The sequence below is a fragment of the Hypomesus nipponensis genome, chromosome 22, assembly GCF_054491055.1.
Source record: "Hypomesus nipponensis isolate SF chromosome 22, ASM5449105v1, whole genome shotgun sequence".
NCBI lineage: Eukaryota > Metazoa > Chordata > Actinopteri > Osmeriformes > Osmeridae > Hypomesus > Hypomesus nipponensis.
The window spans coordinates 13,971,841-13,991,656 of record NC_140382.1 but is presented as its reverse complement, the minus strand read 5'-3'; the positions used below and the strand labels follow the sequence as shown (position 1 = coordinate 13,991,656).

At 45.7% G+C, this 19,816-nt stretch overlaps 1 protein-coding gene across 1 annotated transcript in view; it reads right to left on the bottom strand.

Moving 5' to 3' along the window:
- The window catches only part of hhip (hedgehog interacting protein), a 32,846-nt gene extending 15,492 nt beyond the window's left edge, over positions 1 to 17,354 (bottom strand). Inside the window, exons 1-4 of the mRNA XM_084687698.1 lie at positions 16,655 to 17,354; positions 13,430 to 13,622; positions 9,194 to 9,335; positions 7,128 to 7,344 (exon numbers count right to left, since the gene is read on the bottom strand). Of these exons, the coding sequence (XP_084543824.1) occupies positions 7,128 to 7,344; positions 9,194 to 9,335; positions 13,430 to 13,622; positions 16,655 to 16,924 (822 nt within the window). The 5' untranslated portion in view covers positions 16,925 to 17,354. The remainder of the gene's footprint in view (positions 1 to 7,127; positions 7,345 to 9,193; positions 9,336 to 13,429; positions 13,623 to 16,654) is intronic.
- Between the last annotated feature and the right edge of the window lie 2,462 nt (positions 17,355 to 19,816).

The window sequence follows — 19,816 nt, the reverse complement described above, 5'->3', positions numbered from 1 at the left end:
TCCCAAAGGTTGGAGGGAATGGGGGGCGGTGGTGGGTGGGGGGTCGGGGGGGTGGTGGGTGGGGGTGGGGGTGGAGGGGTGCGACGCCCCGAGCCCTCCCGGCGGCCTCCATTGTGCGGTGATTTGTGTGTGTAATCTTCGGGGGATATCCGTGAATGCTGCACTGAGTGGCTGAAAGAATTTATTAGCTCACTCGCAGTTCATAGAGAGCACAAAAGTGCAGGGTCCTTCATTGCCTTCTTTCTCCACCCTCACCCCCCAAACCCCACTCCCCCAAATCTAAGCTAAATTCTAGAGAGAGAGAGAGAGAGAGAGAGAGAGAAAGGGGGAGGAGAAGAAAGAGAAGGAAAACCTAAACAAGGAAGGGGCTGCCAACTCCCACTGTCTTGGCAACATGTTTAGAAAACATCTAAATTGCTTGTGTAATACGTAAACCTTTGTCTCACCCCGGAGGCTACCACATCTGTTGTCACTACCATGGTGGTCCTCCCATCATAGTTAGTTGTAATAAGCAGCTATAGCGTTTCAGTCCCTGAGGCAAGTCAGTCAGGTTGGCCCTTTTTTTGTGAGTGCCTCCCTCCCAACAAGGGAGGACAGAACGTCAGGCTTGGGTGTTAAGAATGTTTAAAATGTGATTCTGACATTTTTGGTCCTTTTTGTTTTTCATCCCAAAACAGCATGACAGCTCTCTAAAATACAAGAATGAAGACAATAAGGGGAGGGGGGGGGGTCCCCAGTCCTCCTGCTGCAACCCAAGAAAGGTCGGACCTGGTGGCATCAAGTCTAGGCAGTATCAGCCGTTTGGTATTCGCTCTCAAAATATTTAACAAGGAATTCGGCAAAGAGAGGAGCAGGAGGCGGTCTGTGTTTTGGACGTCGGTGGAAGAAGGCTTTAGAGAGAGGTGTAGTCTGTGTCACCAGGCCAAGGAACACATCATAAATTGGTTCAAGTGCGTTGGATCCACCAGTTGTGTTTGGACTGCACTGGGCCAGGCCCAGGCCAAACACAGCGGTGACATAGTCCACATGGTCACGTCAGCGGCATGACAGCACGCATTTGGAATGTGATGAAAATGTCCACCTACGCCAATAGAGACACAAGTTTGGAGAGTTGGGGGTGCGCCCATCGATCCAAGAATGAGGCGAGAAGTTGTGAAAGGTGACAAATAAATGTCAGCTCCAAAGACAACAGTCTCAGCAAGAATTTAAGGTCCCTAATAAATGTCAGATCAACGTGGTCCAATAAAAGGTGGCGGGTTGGGATGCATTAAGCAAGCTGCCGGTCGATGCTGGCGATACCAGATTCCCTTCACGACGGGAGGTGTAAGAAAAAGTATTGTTTGGCTTTTTTCAGAGGGGGCCTTCCCGATCCTAACTTCACCTCAAAAATACTTGACCCACATGTCAAATCTGGAGGTTCAGTGACCCGGATCCCGAAAATAAATACAGTGAGCGGGAGCAGGTCCGAGAGCGGAATTCCTGAGCAGCCGTAGCTGTGAGCTGAAGCCAGGTAGACCACCATGAGACGGCCGAGGTCTGTCAGACTGAAATGTTAGTTCCTGAGTTAATCAGCAGCTACTGCAGCAGGCCCACAGCAGCACCAGGCCATGAGAAACACAACTCTCCACTGGAGCTTCTCTCCCACCAGGGCCATGGTGGAAACTCTGATCAGGACAGAACACTAACCTGGGCCAGATATACTGTATGCACTGCTGCCAGAGTTAGAGGTGTGGAGAGACTGTTGGCAACCTTCTCCAATTGGTAATTATTATGTGGAGTTACAGTGTAACCAGAACATTGGCTCCATCATTGACATAAAACACTAGGGGAGTTGTTTTGGGTAGGTTTTACTGTGTGTGGGGTCGAGGACTTCTACATCCAGACATCCTCTGTTCTGACATCCCCTTTTCACCCCCACCCCTAAACACACACACTCCCCTCTCCCCCTAAAGTGAGCGGTCATAAGAAAATACTGCTGTCTCATTGCTGGGGACAATGCACGCGATGATGTCATTGTTCCCTCCCTCCACTACAGTCAGCCTCCACAAAACACGTTGCCATGTCAACCTGCAACTAGTCATTATCATTATTCTTCAACAGTCCATTAGAGGGTTTGAGACTAATTTTTTTTTTTTTTTTTTTTACTCCCCCCCCCCCCCCCCACACCCCCCAAACACCTGCTTGAACTTTTATTTCTCAATCTTGGTTCAAGATATTTCTCAGCCACATTCCACAGAAAGTTGGGAAAGCAAGGTGGGGTGAGGTAGAAGAGGGTTGTGTAAGAAAATCCCAGTTGAGTCCCACAGACCTGGAAACCACTCCACTTATAGTGCAGAAGAGCTGAGGTAATTGCACAGGAGAAACTTCTATCCAGACCCCTTGACGCCTAGCTGGGCTGACAAATTGTTGCCCGGCAACTCTTGATCTTCACTAACTCGGACCGTCCGCCAGGAAAACAATGCCCTCCAACCCCCTTTCCTCAAAGGCAAAGCCCTGCCCCCTGAAATGTCCACATTATTTCCCTAGCACTACCGTACGGCGAGGTAGGCTATAACATGAATAGGATCATAGTGATAATAGTGACATGAACATGACTTGAGGCCTTTGGCTCTCGTTCACCAGTGTGACAGCACGGAGCAGGGGTCTCGTTTCTCATGGACAGAGTACTGAGGGTCAGATGGCTGAGTGGTTAGGGAAGCAGGCTTTTAATCCGAAGGTTGCTGGTTTGATTCCTGGCCGTGCCAAAAATAACGTTGTATCCTTGGGCAAGGCACTTCACCCTACTTTCCTCGGGGGAATGTCCCTGTACTTACTGTAAGTAGCTCTGGATATGAGTGTCTGCTAAATGACTAAAACATTTAAATGTAAAAATGTAAACTTACGTTGGGGAGTGCCACCTTTGCGTTCCCCCGGCTGGGGGAGTCTGACAGCTGTGTGTGAGAAGTGGGATGAAGAGAATAACACGTGGGGAGCGATTAGTTTTTTCCGTGAAATATTTCATTACCAGTGTTGGGAACGTTACTTTAAAAAAGTAATTAGTTATAGTTACTCACTACTTGTTCCAAAAAGTAACTGAGTTAGTAACTGAATTACTTTATTATAAAAGTAACTAATTACCAGGGAAAGTAACTATTTGCGTGTAAAAAAAAAGTTGCTGTATGTCAAAGAATTTGGATTTTCTGAGCGGTTTTCACAAGTCAGCTGAAATGAGTAGAACAGACAAGTACTTGAACATAACCTTCGATATTTATTGCACATACAAAAGTAAACAGTTAAACAATATAAAGTGTGTTTAACTATGTGCATATTAAATAAATCAAACTCTCACAACCTGAGACAACTGGTCAAGTAAACAACATGTACTTAAGTATTTTTTTCAATACAAGAGTAAGCATTTGAACAATATAAAGTGTGTTTAACTATGTGCATATTAAATAAATCTAAATCTTACAACCTGAGACAACTGGTCAAGTAAACAACATGTACTTAAGTATTTTTTTCAATACAAAAGTAAGCATTTGAAATTTAAATTTAAATTTGAGTTGCTAACAACGGATGTCGACAAAATCTTCCCTCCCGGACATAGTGTACACTTTACATGCACGTTCTTGCCTTTTTCCTCGATTAATTGGAAATAGTGCCTATATTTCCACCTTGTAAATGTCAATTTGTCATCGGATTGCTCCGAACTCGCCATCTCGGCTGCTGTTTGGTGTGTGTGGTGCAAGCAGCGCGTCGCGTGGCCTGGCTTGTGTGTGAAAACACTGGCTCCGATTGGCTACCATGATGACGTGACTCTGCTTGTAGCCAATCATAATCGCTAAAAACCATGCAGTCTCCTCACTAGCAGTTTGTGTAGAGCTAGGAGGAGTGCGTTCAGATTACACAGTTTATTCAATCAATTCACAGTAACGCACCGCATTTAACGTTCAGTAACGATAACGGCGTTGTAACGACGGAAAAAGTAATTAGTTAGATTACCCCGTTACTGAAAAAATAACGGCGTTACCTAACGCCGTTATTTTGAACGGCGTTATTCCCAACACTGTTCATTACGGGCCTCTTGCTCCCTGTCAGACAGGCTAATACTCTTCAATGGAGTGTTAACCCACACGGTTATCGGACTGGCACATAAAAAACAATTTTGCTATCACTGCTGGAACCTGAGTGCGTTTTGGGAACACAAGGCCGATCTGTCACTGTTTATTAAATCAAAGATGACATTTGATGTGTTTTTTTAGGATAGACGTATAGCCAGTGCTAAATACAGCAAGGTTTAGGGGAGTTTCTACATGTGGGAATGTATGTTGGGAGTTTGCTATGTAGCATCTGGAAGCAGGTTCCTTGGAGAGAAACAACAGCCACAACAAGTGAACTGTGGAAAATTGCCAACGTCGCTATTAGATGCTGGGGCTCAGCTGAAACATACCAAATAGCCTGGCACAGCTGGCACAGTCATAAAACCAGTCATAAAATCAGTTCTTCTTGTGTGTGGCATCTTTATTAGGATGTACCGCTTTGAAGCAGCTAATCCAACGCCTGGCCTGTGACAACAGCCACTCATCCCAATGAGCCATAGCCATTTAGCTGTGACATCTGAAAGGCCCTGATCCAATGGGATTGGGGACTAAAACCATGGCAGTTGAAGGATGAAGGAAGGATATTAGAATATGTCAGGCAACAGAGGGCAAGACAGACCGACCTCTGTGAGTGTCTGTGAGTAGGTGTACTGTAAATTAGGAGGCTCTATAGAGGGAAGAGAATGCCAGTTTTGTACCCTTTCTTAAACACACCCCTGAAAGGACAGGAAGATGTATATGTGTGTGTGTGGCGGAGGAGAGCAGAGATTGAGTTTCAGGAGAACACCCACGGCGATGCGAAGAGACTCCACGCCAGCGCAGCTTTGTTCGGCTTAATTGTCACTGGGGGGATCGCAGGACGAGGGTGAGCGAGAGCATGGGGGGGGGGGGGTTGTTTCCAGGATGGGGCAAACACAGTACATTGCAATCAAAAGACATGCGGGGGGGGGGGGGGTGAGGGGCAGATACAAACATGTTATCTACTCCTCATACCCCCCCACTTCCCACGCCACGATTCCCGAGAGACTCCTGGGTCCATCTATCCCTCCATCTGTGTAGATTGAGCTACGTCCTGTTGATGCAGCGGAGTAAACATCTCAGCCCTCCCCTGGTGCTGACACCCCAACCTAGGGGTGGGCCTGAGCCACCTCCAATTACTCTAATGATTGTTTTATCCGCAACCAGTTAGGTTTAATGATGATAAGACGCAGGCTGGATGGTTGAAGGGGGAGGTTGGTCCCGGTGGACCTGTTTGTTTGCATGTCCAGCCATTGGGGTGTGCTTGGCACTTCATAGGCTCTGGTTCTTCTTTTTCCTGCAGGTTAGCGAGGGAAGCCTGCGTGCTAGATAAACTGTGTGCTGTGGTGGCGTGTGCCCCACCATCATACCGACTCAAGCTCATCTCTCTGGTTGGCATCTGGTGCTATCTAATAATAAGATTTTTTTTTTACCCGTTGTTGTGGTCGCTAGTAAACATCCGGCAAAGTGTCTGAGATCGAAAAACTGAAAAATGTTCGGTCAAAGTGGCAGGAGGCAGATGAGATATCCAAGAGAAGAAGAAGAAAAAAAAATCAAATTTCACGCCGGATTAAAAAACGATATCTGAAAGCTTCCAAATCCTTAACAGCTACGAGGATGGTGTTTCCACAACTGGCGCGATACAACACAACGCTGCATGCTTCTGTAGTATACCTCTTGGCTGGAAACCATGCCCGCACCGCACAGCCCTCCAACGCTCAATACACAGATCCAAGGCTTCCACAAAGAAAAAGAAAATTGAGAACGATTTCTACCCGGAGACCATGCCAACACAAAACCTACTGCTAGAACGGCTGGTGGTGATTGCATTTCTTTAAAATTCACTTGTGGGTGTGCTTCCTTCGTTCTCCTTCCCTCTGAGAGTATGCCAAAACAAACGGCTGTAGAACATTATCTTTCAGGCGGAGGCTGGCCCTGGCCCTGACCACCCCAGGTCTCCTCTACAACTCTTATCCCGTTCTCTGGAAGTCTGACTTCCATACTGGTGGGAGGTCGGACTGACAGTCAGAGGGAGAGATTGAGCGAGCAAACGTTGAGAAAAAAGGCGATAATTCCCCTCTGAAGTGCAGACATGTCCTGGCTTCCTGTCTCGAGGAAACCGCAAAGTAGCATGGCGAGTGCTCTCTCTCCCTCTCTTTCACTCTCTTTTTCTTTCTCTCTGCCTTTGACTCAAACCCCTTGCTATTAGAGAGAGAAAGGCCTAGACAGCAGAGAGATGTTTTCTTTAGCAATGGCAGAAAGAGTATGCAGACAGGGGCTGTGAGGGGAGAGACCAAAAACTGTCCTCTAGCTCCGTGTGAGACGCTGGGGTAAAATGTGAGCAGAGGATTATCCTTTTCTTCTAGTTTTACCCTTATGGGATATTTAGTGCTCGTATAGAAACAATGTGTACGGCATTATGTAGGCCAATTAGGGAGCTGTTACAACATCTTGTATAAATTAGCAGCAAATTAGCAGGGGGAATAATGTGTACCCTCCCTTAACAAGAGGATAATATAAATGTGTAAGTTAGCCATGTGAGCAATTAATAAATGGCTGTTAGTTTGGTTAATTGCTAAATTGGGTGTTACAATGGTGAGTGAACTGGTTTTAAAAGCGATTTCGGTCCATGAGGCCCAAACGTTCCACATTTACAGAGGCAGTCAATGACGTCAACAGCACTCTGAGGTGTTAACAATTCTTCTGGTGTGGTAGAATAAGAATGTCTCGATTTCTCCCTAGTCTCCAGCTAGTCTGGAAAGTGCCTACTTCAGCTTTAACTGTCAACAACAGTAGGTAACAATATCATAACTATGTTTTCTCAACGCCAACCACAGTCCACCCTAGTGCTCGCGCAGGCTAAAACGTAACACACTTAAATACCTTTTTAGATATGTCTGAGGAGGACAGTCACTCCCCCCCTATCAATTTTTGTTTGTAATTCCCTGCAGTAACCTTCACTTCTCTCCCCTTTCACCCCCTTTTCCTTCCCCCCCCCCCCCCACCTTCTACAATGCCTTTCCTCCTCACCTTCAGGCCACTCTGCACCACCTTGTGGATGTCCAGGAAGGGCTCCTTCAGCAGCTCCATGCGGTGGGTGAGCACGCGTACAAAGCCCTCCCGCTCCAGCACGAAGAGCCGCTGGGAGCCGTCCCCACAGTGGACTACGCCCACAGGCTGCCGCAGCCCGCTCAGCACCTCCTCGGCGCAGTAGCAGTTGTGCTTGTGCTTCTTGGGCGACCGGAGACTGTGGTGGTGGAGAGAGGGGAGGGGAGGACAAAAGGTCAGGGGGTAAACAAGTGAGATAATCCTGTTAAGAGAGAGAGAGAGGGGGGGAGCAGAGAGGAAGGAGTGAGAGAGAGAGAGAGAGAGAGAGAGAGAGAGAGAGAGAGAGAGAGAGAGAGAGAGTAGATGTGGATAGAAGATGTGGAGGTACAGAGAAAGAGCAAAGTATACATTTTGTTGATTTGTGGGAGGTAGGATAGTGAGCTGATAACAAGGGCCACAAGCTTGTCCCTATCATGTGGTCCAACAAGGAAAACCTCTGGGTCCTAACTGAAGCCCAAAAAATTGTTCACACAGTATCATTGGCTTCCAGTCAGTTGCAGTGGATAATGTGCATTGGGGACACACAGTATGCTACCGACTCTTCAGGGATTTTCAAGCTGTGAAACAACCGCTGCTCTAACCACAGTTGATATGTGATGTGGGAGGGGAACAGCACAGATCATTTTACCACACAGTTAGCTAACAACGCAACATTGCCAGATCAGCAGGTGGTTTTTGTTTGTAGTTTTTTGATGCCGAGCGATATCTGATGGGCGGATGCTGACTTTTGGGAGAGGGAGGGAAGGACAGGGGTATCAGTATCTATCTTTCTCAAGTTTGCAGTCTGGGACTTCAATATGATGTCACTGCGACAGGGCTGGTTTCTGATGTGCCGGACAGTTGTGTTGTCTCTCTCTCTTCTCTCCCTCTCTCTTCTCCCTCACTCTCTCTCCTTGACCACCCTTGTTTAGAGCGGGAGGTCTCATGATGTCAGCAGACTGGCGGTTTTCAACCTGTAAAAAAATACATCTGCGACTGGATTTAATTGGAAAATCCTCTGTCCTCATAGACAGGGTGGCTTGGACTTCTCAGAATGATGAGGAGGAGGAGGGCAGGAGTGCATCTTTGGAGCATAGTCCATAGTTATCGTCCTGTTCTCTCTTTTCCAGGGTCCCTCTAGAAGCTCTCAGGACTGAGAAAGGGGCGATGTATCTCTCCTCAACCTCAATCGGAGGCAACTGGGGCTTTGTCATTAGAAGACCGAGGGACCAATCAAACTGGAACGCACCATTTAAGCCTCAGCTTACTGCTGTGTTCGTGTGGACCCTCAAGGACAGAGCAGGCTGGAGGTCAAGCACAATGTGCTGCTTACACATTGAAGGGAAACAGAGGCCAGCTAAGGTACTTTGGGAAGGTTTTTTATGCCCTTTGAGAAAATATTGTGGCTAATTTGGTGGCCTCTTGTCAGTAAAGTGACAGTATCAGTATCACCCAACACGCCGTTTTTTTGTTTAGTTTTTTGGGTGGTGGTGGGGATTTGACATGCCATACCAAAGCTTTCACCTTGTCTCGGGGGCTTCCCTCAAAAGGGTAAAAGGTCAAAGCTGCCTATGGTGGGCAGGGAGAGGGGTAGGGTGGATGGACGGAGTGGGGTAGGGTGGAGGGTGGGGTGGAGGGAGTGGGGTTGCCTATGACGCAGGCTAAGCAATTTCATTGTGTGTCCAAAGCTGGGGTGAATTTACCCTGAACAAACACCAAACAAAAAACAGCTTTGGGATCAGAAAAGCAGTTTGGAGTGGCGGGGGCATTCCGGAACATGTGGTTGGAGCCGCATCAGTGACCTCCCCCTTCACAGCAATTTGGGACAAGGCTGTCAGACTGGTGGCCAGTCAGAACTATATCTGGTTTTGTGTGATGAGTGAGTTAGTGTGACAAATTGCAGCACTGTGGTCAGCAAGAGATTACCTGGAACAGCCTTATGTGAGGAATATTATGGGAACACGTATTTGGCACAATTACAAACACAAATTTATGGGAGACAAACTAACCTATTGTCTTCTAGCTTCTCATCTCCCAAGTAGTTGGAGTCTTGGCCCCGCGGTTGCTTTCGCTGAAAGTCTGGGAAGCACAAGCTGCCATCCCTCCTCCCATAGTACTGGCAGAACTCATCTGCATCAGCTTGGAATAGCTCTGAAACACACACACACATACACAGACACACACACAGACACACACACACACAGATAAACAGACAGACGTTAGACAGAGATAGACACCTAACTGACTAACATACCAGCTATAATAATTAACCATAGCAACAGCTGTGTGTGTGTGTGTGTGCCCGTGTGCGAGTGTACGTGTGTGTAATGTGTTAGGGGTGGAAGAGTATGAGTTTGGCTTGATGAGCCAAAGCCTGGCTAGACAAGCAGAGACATTTTGAGCGAGTTACAGTAACAGGATGCTGGCTTCAGACAGGTAATGGTGTCGGCTTCTCCAACTATGGATCAAAGCTTACTTTCTCTGGCAAATAAAGAGATTCTGATTCCGCTATCCATGTTTCTTCAAGACACCTACAAAAGCCCAAGGCACAGCAATGGGATGATGATTACGTGTAATGTAAGCTATGATAGAACTAATCGTTGAATTAATCAAAGGACTGTCTGTTATTCTATTCGGTTCAATGACAGGGTGTTTGTGGCAAAACAAACCGAGGAGTGAAGAAAAAAGCGAAGAAATGTGGGATGGTTGGAGCACGGCACGGTGTTATCGAATGATTCTGCAGCATATGGGCGCAGCATGTGTAACGTGAGAGGCCTAACATTCAACGTCTGCCTGTTTAATGAACAGCCTCGCCTCCCAAACACACATACAACCACTTCTAATTTTTGAATTGAGAAATATTCCACTCAAATCCAAATCAAGAAATGATGTTCTCCATTGCTGATGGATGGCATTCAGCAGTATTGGTTTGAAGTTTCAAAGCAAAAATGCCATTGCTGTTTCACCCCCAAACCTTTATTTCTTTTGGACCCACCAGCTGATTTAACGCTGTTCCAATGTCGTGCGAACAAAGTGATCTAGGAAAACATCGCAATCAGACTCAGGCGCCTCACCCACCTCCAGTGTCCAGGTATAGTCACTCACAACATTATTACAAGTTTCAATACCCCCCCCCCCCCCAACCACACACACACACAGATGGCAGAAGAAACTTGGTAAATCCAGGAGCCCCTACGCGACCTAAAAACAACCTTGCCAGGGAAATTTTTCCCGGGCCAGTCCCTCAGACGATGAGAGCAAACACACCAGGGATAAAAACACAAACAGGACTCCCTCTCTTCTTCCTTTCATCTCATCCCCCACTCCGGGCTTCCCCCCCACACATTGACCACAGGGCCTGACCAAACCATAACTGGAGGTGATAGGATATCCTCCCAAACATCTAAACACAACACAGAGATCAAACACACACTCCAAACAGACACACAAACACACCGGGAGAACTCCCAGGCAATGCCACCCACCTACATGTGTTCAGTTATCTTAATCATGCTGGTCGGGGGACCTCAGGTGCAGGGAAAGAAGGGGAGAGAGAGGGAAAGAGGAAGGAGAAAGCGAGAGAGGGAAAGAGGGAAGGAGGGAGGGAGAGAGAGAGAGAGAGAGAGAGGGGGAAGGGAAAGGAGAGGGTGAAGGGCCTGGATGTTGAAAGTGAGAGTCAAGACAGTAAATGCCTTTATGGAGAAATGACGAGTTAAGTACATGGCCTAATCTGGAGCAGGGGGAGGATTTCACTGGAGCAGGATGACATTTTAGGATGCTGTAAACGCTACCGTTTCATTTTAATACTGTTAGTCAGCTGTCTGAAACATGCTTATCTCCATGCTTATCTCCATGCTTATCTCCATGTTCCAGCAAACAAGTACCGAGCAAGAACTTGAATTTTGTCAGGAGAATTATTGTTTCTCTTGATGCAAATATAAGTGTTACTGAATATAAAATGTGGGTGATTTAGTATGTCACCATAATTATCCAAGACCACTTATAAGGGCCACAAACATAAACCATCTGTTGTTAAAAATTACAAGCTGTTCAAGCTCTTTAACCCAAAAGAAATTTAAAAAGAATTACACAGGTAAAAAAATTGCTGTATTTAGAATTATATGTACTTAGAGGTCTGTTCAATTTAGGCAACAACTTATGGTGAAATGAATCCCTAAACATATGGCAGGGAGCAGCATAGCCTCTTCAACAAGGCCCAGTTTTATTGTACTGGCCCTAAAAAAAAACTGTAGAGGGAGAAAGAGAGAAAGAGAGAAAACCTTCATCCACATCCATGCTCCCCAGCGCTAAAGTTATACATCCATCTGGTTATCTTCCAAGACAACCTGGGTGGCCACCCAAAGTACTTGACATCTTGATGCACTTCAGCAGTTTTACATATACACAACCTTTGTAGAAAAATAAATGTGTCATTCGTCACCACATATGCTGATCTGCGGAGGGGAGAGAGGAGTGAGTCTGGGGAGGAAGGAGTTAGGCTGGGGAGGGAGGACTGAGGCTGGGGAGGGAGGACTGAGGCTGGGGAGGGAGGACTGAGGCTGGGCAGGGAGGAGTGAGGCTGGGGAGGGAGGAGGAATAACTCCCCCTCTGGCTCCGGTTCCCTGTCTCAAGCCCCCTGTTGATCTCCCCCCGTCACTGCGTCTTGTCCACTAACTGGTTAGTAATGTAACCCCTGAATCCCTCTGTCTCCCCCTCCCTTTATATATATTTTGCTCCACTAGCCTTCCCTTCCTATGAGCACTTATGTGTCAAACCCTTGTTGATTGTGTGTGTGTGTGTGTGTGAGTGCAGTGGGAGTAAGGGTCGCGTGCTGTGCGGGTGGGTGGCTTGCTGCACTGTGTTTGAATGTTTGTAACACTGTTGTCTGTTTGCAAATTTAGGGCAGATCTAATCTGTTATGGTGATGTAGATAGGAAGAAGACTTGGCAAGAGAACGAGAAGACTTCAGAAGCAAGAAAAAGAAGAGTGTTTGATCACTGAGAACGTGCAGGTAACAGGCAAAAGCAGCGCTTCAGAGGAGCCAACAGAAGCATAAAGGAACGGCAGCAGTACTCCTAGCTCCGCACTGTACCATCATATTCAGTAGGAAACGTGTCAATTCAAATCATTAGCACGTGTGTTTGTGTGTGTGTGTGGGGTTGGGGTTGGGGGGAGGGATACTGAGGCCAGCAAGGCAGCACTCTGATTGTGTTTACGTTCCATCGAATTAACCACCAAGGAAAACAAACTGATGATGTTGAGTGGCCTTTTTGTAATTTATTTTTTTATAAACAAGGACATGGTCTGTGTCTGCTTTGGACCTGCATACGCGTTCCTTTTAGTGGTGCTGGGGAGAGGTGAGGCAAGGCACAGAGAGGTGTCGGTGGGGGGGTTGGCGGGGGGGCTGTGTTAGGGGGTGAGGGGTGTTAATGTCTAGACTAGAGCCAGCGTGCTTACACATCCCCCACACAGTGCAGGGAGGGAGACAGGCAGGCTGGGCTGGGCACTGGGGGGGGGGGGGGGGGGGGCTGACATCAGCGTTCATGGAGCTTGCCAAATATGGACCCAGGGAAGAAACAGGTCATAAAATTATTCATTTAGCAACAGCTCTCTGGCAGATTATGTGTGTATGTGAGGGGTGTGTATGTGTAGGAGTGTCTGAGAGTGCATATGTCTAAATATCTGATTGACGCGTAGTTATTCCAGGATTCTCATAATAGGGCCTAACTGTCTGTTAAGGGCACATCTCAAAGGAGAGTCTCTGTGTGAACGAGAAAAACTAAAACAATCCCCCACATTCAGAATCTATGAAAAAGTGCAATAATAATTTACAAATTCATTTAACTTGAAGCCCAGGAGAAATAAATCCCCTCCACCTGGTGCTGTTAAACAGCTCACTGGGTTTAGCCTACTGCCCAAACTGTTAAAAAAAAGAGCACAACAATTGTTGCTCCCTTGAGTGCCCAAGTGAGCAGACTAATTATCAAAGTGCTGGTGGGGAGGCCACACTGTCTGCCAGTGTGTGTGGGTAGCAGACCTTTTAACCCACGTGTGGGGGTAAGTGAAGCATCCAGACTGACTCATGGGAGGGCTGGGGTCAGGTGAGGTAAGGCAGGATGAATAAATATTCGGATATTCCAACTGACATGTCTGTCTGTTGTGCAAGTGAAAATCCTGCTAAGTTTAGTTGGGAGTAGGGAGTTGGGAATTGTTTGATCTGTTGTGGGAGTTGACTGCCTGGTTACCTGGTATGTGTCCCCGGCAGGTATAGTAGAACTTGCGGCAGTAGTCCTGGCAGAGACGTGGGAGCTCAGGCTCCCTAAGGGCAGTCTTTTCCGATTCAGGTGTGTGGAACAGCATCTGGGCGTCGGGGGAGCAGCGTGCACACTTGATCTCCTCCAGGAGCCGGCCACAGTCTGTATTATTGGTAGAGAAAATCTGTGGACCACACGCAACGAGGACAAATGGCTGATTAAAATTCTGTGGTGTTTTGACTTTTGACCCAACATACACTTTGCAAGGCAAATTATTCACACAGCTTTAAATTAGAGGACATGTTGTTGATATTGGCCATTGTCATAAGAAACTGTAGCACACATCAATAACACATCTTAAATGCTCCAAGGTTTAGATTCAGTTGAATTTGTCTCACAACAGAAACTGCACCAAAATGAGTGTTGATTACCTTTTAATGTCACTTTTATAACAGTCAAAGGAACTCAAAGAAACACCTTGGTCTTTTTGAAAAAACATATTCACTCAAGGCTTGTGTACCTAAGCGTACAAACAGTTAAATTCAATTTACATTTCACATGACAGACAGACTCGGGGGGGGGGGGTCCTGAAATGGATGAAGCCGAATTAGGAGGGTTGAAGTGTTACTTAGGGTCACTAAACAAAAGTAAACAAAAGATTAAGCCCCAAAAAATTAGCAGGATTATTTACACAACAAATTAGATGTAATAAAACACATTGTAATCTATGCTGTTTCCAGGCATGTGCTTGGATAGGGCAGCAGGCTGGTAGTGCTTTACTCTGTGTGAGGTCTGAGTATAAACATCAATTTAGAGATAGACAGGCACATCATTCCCGCACTGGTATCAACAAATTAGCAGTCTGTCTAAGTCAATTAGAACTGCAGACATGGGCTCAACATATGGACACCTCCCTCCCTCTTATTGAAACCAAAAACTCCACTGGAACACGACTCAGCCCTCTGCCCGACCTGTTAGAGGCTGTTTTGTGAACACACAGCCTACTGTACAGTACATCCAGCAGAACCCATCCAGAGATTGGACTACACACTGTTTTCTCTACCGTCCTTTCTGCAGTCAGAACACATGCTACACAAATCCAGGACACTTCAAGAGTTGGAGCGTATTTGTAGTGGCCTATTTTCTCATCGAGTATTGACATTTCAGCCTAAGCAAACAAGCAGGCAGGCAAGTGTCAGGTTAGCTCATTCCTGGAGGCGCGTTTTGAGTGGTGTGCCCTGCCGTCCTTGCCCCCCCCCCCCCCCATGCTGTGTAGAGATGAGGGCATGCCTGCCCTCCTGCTCTAAATTGCCCATTGATTCTGTGTGCCATGGGCTGGCAGAGGGTCCGTGGAGAGGAGTATTTGTGTGCTTTCAGCCATGCCCTGTGCCCATATGTTGCTGGGATGGGCTCCAATGTTGCCATCACCCAAACCAGAACAAGAGGACCTTTGTTTGTTGTGTTTTGCTAAATTTCACCCAGTTGTTCCTCAAAAGTGAATGGTCTAACAAGGCTGAGATTAGTTTTAAAAAGTGAACCAAAGGAGCATGGAAAACAATTTGCCCTAATCATTCACATCCTCTAGTGTGACTTTCATACAGTAAGCTGAATAGGGTACACATATATATATATATTTTTTTTATTACATTGATAGAGAATTATAGGCAGAGTTTAACAAGCTAATGTGTATATAGGCTTTTGACAGCAAGCAGCTGTTACAGGATTTTTCTTTGATTGGATCCTCACAATGGCTTTTGTTAGTTAAATTGCTGGAACAAATATATCAATGCACAATGACACACTTGAAAACAATCACTTGTCATTCAATCACTGACAATGTGGGGCTGAGAATACTTCATAAGGTCCCACCATCAGAAAATCAGAAATTCCAGGGGAGGATGAGAGAGAGAGAGAGAGAGAGAGAGAGAGAGAGAGAGAGAGAGAGAGAGAGAGAGAGAGAGAGAGAGAGAGAGAGAGAGAGAGAGAGAGAGAGAGAGAGAGAGAGAGAGAGAGAGAGAGAGAGAGAAAAGTGTAACCATTCAGTATTAATACATGCTCACTGCAATGGCTTAAGAAAGCCACCACACATTCAGCCTTCTTGGCTGCTGGAGAAAAGGAGCTCTGGTGAAGGCAACACTAAGACTGGTGTTAAAAAAGCTTTAACAAAACACTTGTCCACTGGGAATAGGTGTAAGTTAGTGAAGGAGGGGGGGGCACCAGTGGGGTGGGCGCAGGACAAATACCCTCTCAAAGGCATTAACACTTGGACAGGGTTGAGGACTCGGAGAGACTGATGTTCTCCAGCTTCACCCATTAGTGAAACTAACAAACACAATGGTGTTGTTATTCTTTAGCCATAAGCAAAAACGACTCCGTGTGTGGGCAGTGTAATGGGGAGGAGGAGAAGTCGAGTCCTTTTTGTTCCATTCAGTTTTTCCTTCTTGTTTGCATGATTTGAGCAAATTAAATGATGCAATATGGCTTTTTGTCACCAGACAAAGTGAGATACCACCCAGCGACATGTTTGCAGTTTACATAATAGGCATTTTTACTGTAAACTCAGTCTCAGGAAATTAACTAATAAAAATCGAAATTAACCGTTTGCATTTTAAGTACATTTCATCACAAATGTCCTGACATAAAAAAATAAACATGATGATAAAATTATGATATAAACTGTCAAAAATTAAACCTAGCGAATACATCTAATCTAAAACATCTAATCACTCAATATTGGTCGACTTCCAGTGCTGCTGACTCACTTGGACAGCGCTCGTGCTGATATTTTGTTGCGAGAGTAAACGTAAAATGTTACGAGGGTTGATAACCATGGTAACAGAAGCGCGTTGGACACGCTCGAGCCAAAAACAGCTCCTACCAGCAAACGATAATCGAAAATAGTCTAATTTATGGACCGAATACTGTTGAAGGCTTTCTTATTAACACTATGGGATCACTTATTTTCCTCAATTAATATGAAATTAACATTTAAGTGAACAAGAAAGTTACAAAGCACTGCGAAGAAGTACGAGTGAGGAGTGTGTCGTACTCGTAAGTGGTAGCTAGCATTTTCCACCATCCCCCATCATGATGTATCTTGTAAATTCAGCTGTCAACACCGCGGCGGAAGAACAATAACGCTGTAAATACGTTCCCCGAGGCGTTTGGCAGTAAAGACAGCACTTACAATGAAAGAATGCAACATGCAGAACATACCCTGGCGTCGCGCCGGTGGAGGATCTGATAGGCAGCTCGCCTGGTGGGACAGCAGGACCCACGAGGGTACAACCTGTGACAAACTTCTCCGCTGCTGCCGCTGTCCAGTGACAGTTTTCTTTCCCTTTTCTTCACTCGCTTAGGCATGCTTCCATCATAACATCTCCGTCTTCTTGGGCTAATTTCTCCCTTCTCGCCGAATTTTGCATCTCCACATTCCCACAGATTGACCGCTATAGCCAACATCAGCACAATTTTCAAATGCTTCATATTAAATGCAATGTTCCAAACAAAACGAATTTGGACCACTGACCAAGAAATGCAGTAATCCTGCCACTAAAGAGATTATATATTCAAAATCTCTACAGGTGTTGGCAATTTTTACTTATATAATGTCTGTGCATCAACACTATTTGTAAATAAAAACAGTTACACATAAATTAATGGAAGTGCTGATTATAATGGCATAGTACAAAAAATATTTTTAAAACCATCATCTAGTATACAAACCAAAAACAAACAAACACTGAATTGCTATGAGCAGAGTTAGTGTCGTTCCCTCTGTAGTAAATTCCGTATTAGCACAGTGGTTGGTGCATTTGGTCAAAAAAGTAAGCACAAAGTTGTCTCCCTAGATCCTCAAAGCGCTCACATGTTTCTCCTTGCTCTTTCCTCCTTCTTTTTAACCAGCGCGCGAGAAGACGAGCAAGCGCAGTGACGTATGACAGCAACGGGTGCGCGCACTTGGCCCCAGTCGTATATGCATCGGGGGGAAAATTGCCTCTCGGAACAGGACGGTGTCGTCATAGCGAAGAACTGAAGAGGTGCGATTTATCAGAGTGAGAGATGATATGTTGAGATGTACAATGATTCTTACAAGAAATGCAAGGACCAAGTTCTAAACGATTATTCAGGGCAAGTATGTGTCAATGGTAGTTTGGAAAGAACCCCAAACCATGAAAAAATGACAATTGTTCTAAAATTGTCACATTTTCTTTGAATAAGAAAAAAAAAATTGTTGTCCGAACTTCAAAGCTTAACTATTACAAATGTTATGAGTCAATGATAACAGTATTATCCCATTCACTTCTTTCATTGAGTGGATGGAAGAAGGCTGTATTGTATAATATTGACATATATTCCCATATAGATAAACAATATTTATTTGTCACTAATATCATAGGCATAGGACCTGATCTGAAAAAAATTAACCCAGTGTATAACCACCACCTGAAGTACACACTTTTCAAACTTGTATTCAAGGTATTCCTCTTCCTTTGAGGGCTTCTGATAAGACCGAGCCAAATGCGGGACAAACCCTCTTTCATTCCCTCTTCAGAGAGATTACATGATAACAATCCAAAAGGGAATGTCCAACTGTGGCAATTAAAGAACAAAAAAAAAAGATTTACTGGCTTATTTTGGATTCGCTAAGAGAATCGCAAAATCAGTAACATTGACTGCACCTGTTCTTCCTTGGGGGTCCCCGGCACTGACCAGAGCCCCAGCTTGTCTTATCGACCAAAATCTGGAGTAGTACAAATCCAGCAGGGCCTGATTTGACTGTGGGCAATCATGGAAATGACTCTCTTCGAATCTTAGCAGCACAGGCAGCAACAACAGACCCTGCCATGGTCTGACCTTACGAATTACCCCCCGCCCCCCTCCCTCTACTGCATTCTGAATCTGTCCTCGCATTCCTTGCGTTACCCCACTAGAGACATTTTTGGGCCAAGTATAGACAAGCTACTCTACAGTAAATGGGGTGAGATTCCCAAAGCTTTTAAGCGCTACCAGATCTTAAGTACATCCCGGGCTAAGGAGGTAACAATGATCTCAGCTCCTAGAAGCTTTTGGGAAACCGAACCCCCCCCCCCCCCCCCCACCCCACTTCCACCAGAACATACTGTAGCAAGAAAGAGAAAGCGTCATGAAACCTGGACTTAAGCGTAGTCAGAAGACTTCTCCGCTGGCAGGTCTGTTCGCGACCAGCAGCGGAGAAATACAGCCGCATTGTTGAGTAGTGTGAAAACATGTGGGATACAGCTGTGGAGCTGAGGAGAGGACATCTGCTGGAGGGAGATAGACCAGCAAGGGGAATCACAGGGAGACAAACCACAGCTCTAAGCTAACCCAGTGTCCTGGTGTGGTGGAGGCTGGGGATTTTTTACACACAAACAGCAGTATAGCTACACAGTACAATAAATTACCCCCTGTTTGTTGAGATGCTTCTCATTCTTGTGACATCTTAGTTTTCGGGGGTCATAGTTTTTTTTATAAGCTTTATAAGCTTTTTTTCAGTCTTGTTTTTGCTTCACAATGCCACATTTAAAATAAATGACTGTAATATTGTGCTACACATAATAGTATAGCTGGTTCTACTGTAAGATTACTATGAAAACCCTATGAATGTATTTATATACTATTGATCTACAATTTTTTTTCTAACATCCGAAAACCAAAATATCGACTCTCAGAGAACATGATCATTCCCGTGGTCGCAAACGCACCTGCCTTGCCTTTGTGTTTCTGCAGGGTCAGACGGGAAATTCTGACTTTTCTTTCATTGTCTAACTCAGCTCATGTCCCTCGCAGAGAGAAGACAGAGTAGCCCACTGGGGGTATGGTTAGGTTTGACCACACAAGGATCAACAGCAGAGTTCTGGAACTCAGCATGATTTCACAACCTTTCCCTCTGCATGCTCTGCGGCAAGCATAAACAGCAAAATAGAAAAGGTTCTATATTCAAAAAGAGTAGATTTTTCGCACCAAACTATATTGTCATTGGTTTATAAAAATGGATTCTTTCCATTCTTTGCAGTTTTCTCGCTAGCTCTTGGGACGGAAGCAGTCCTGTTGAGGAACATTACCTGACGGCAACATGCTGGTCGCACTCCCATCTTTCCCAGCACCAGACCCCACTACCTCACACCTCACAGGTTGTTAGAACAGACTCAAGCCCCCTCTGAGCATGTCAGCAGTTGCCATCATTCAACCATTGGTCCAGATGGGTTCACCTATGGAGCCACAGCTGCTGGTACCAGCCTTTTCTTTTTTACTTTCAGGCTGAACATCCCAGTTTGAACTTTGAGCCCAATGAGAAACATACGCAACACATGAACAGAAAGGGTCTGACTTGCCATAAGCTGTAAATATGAATGT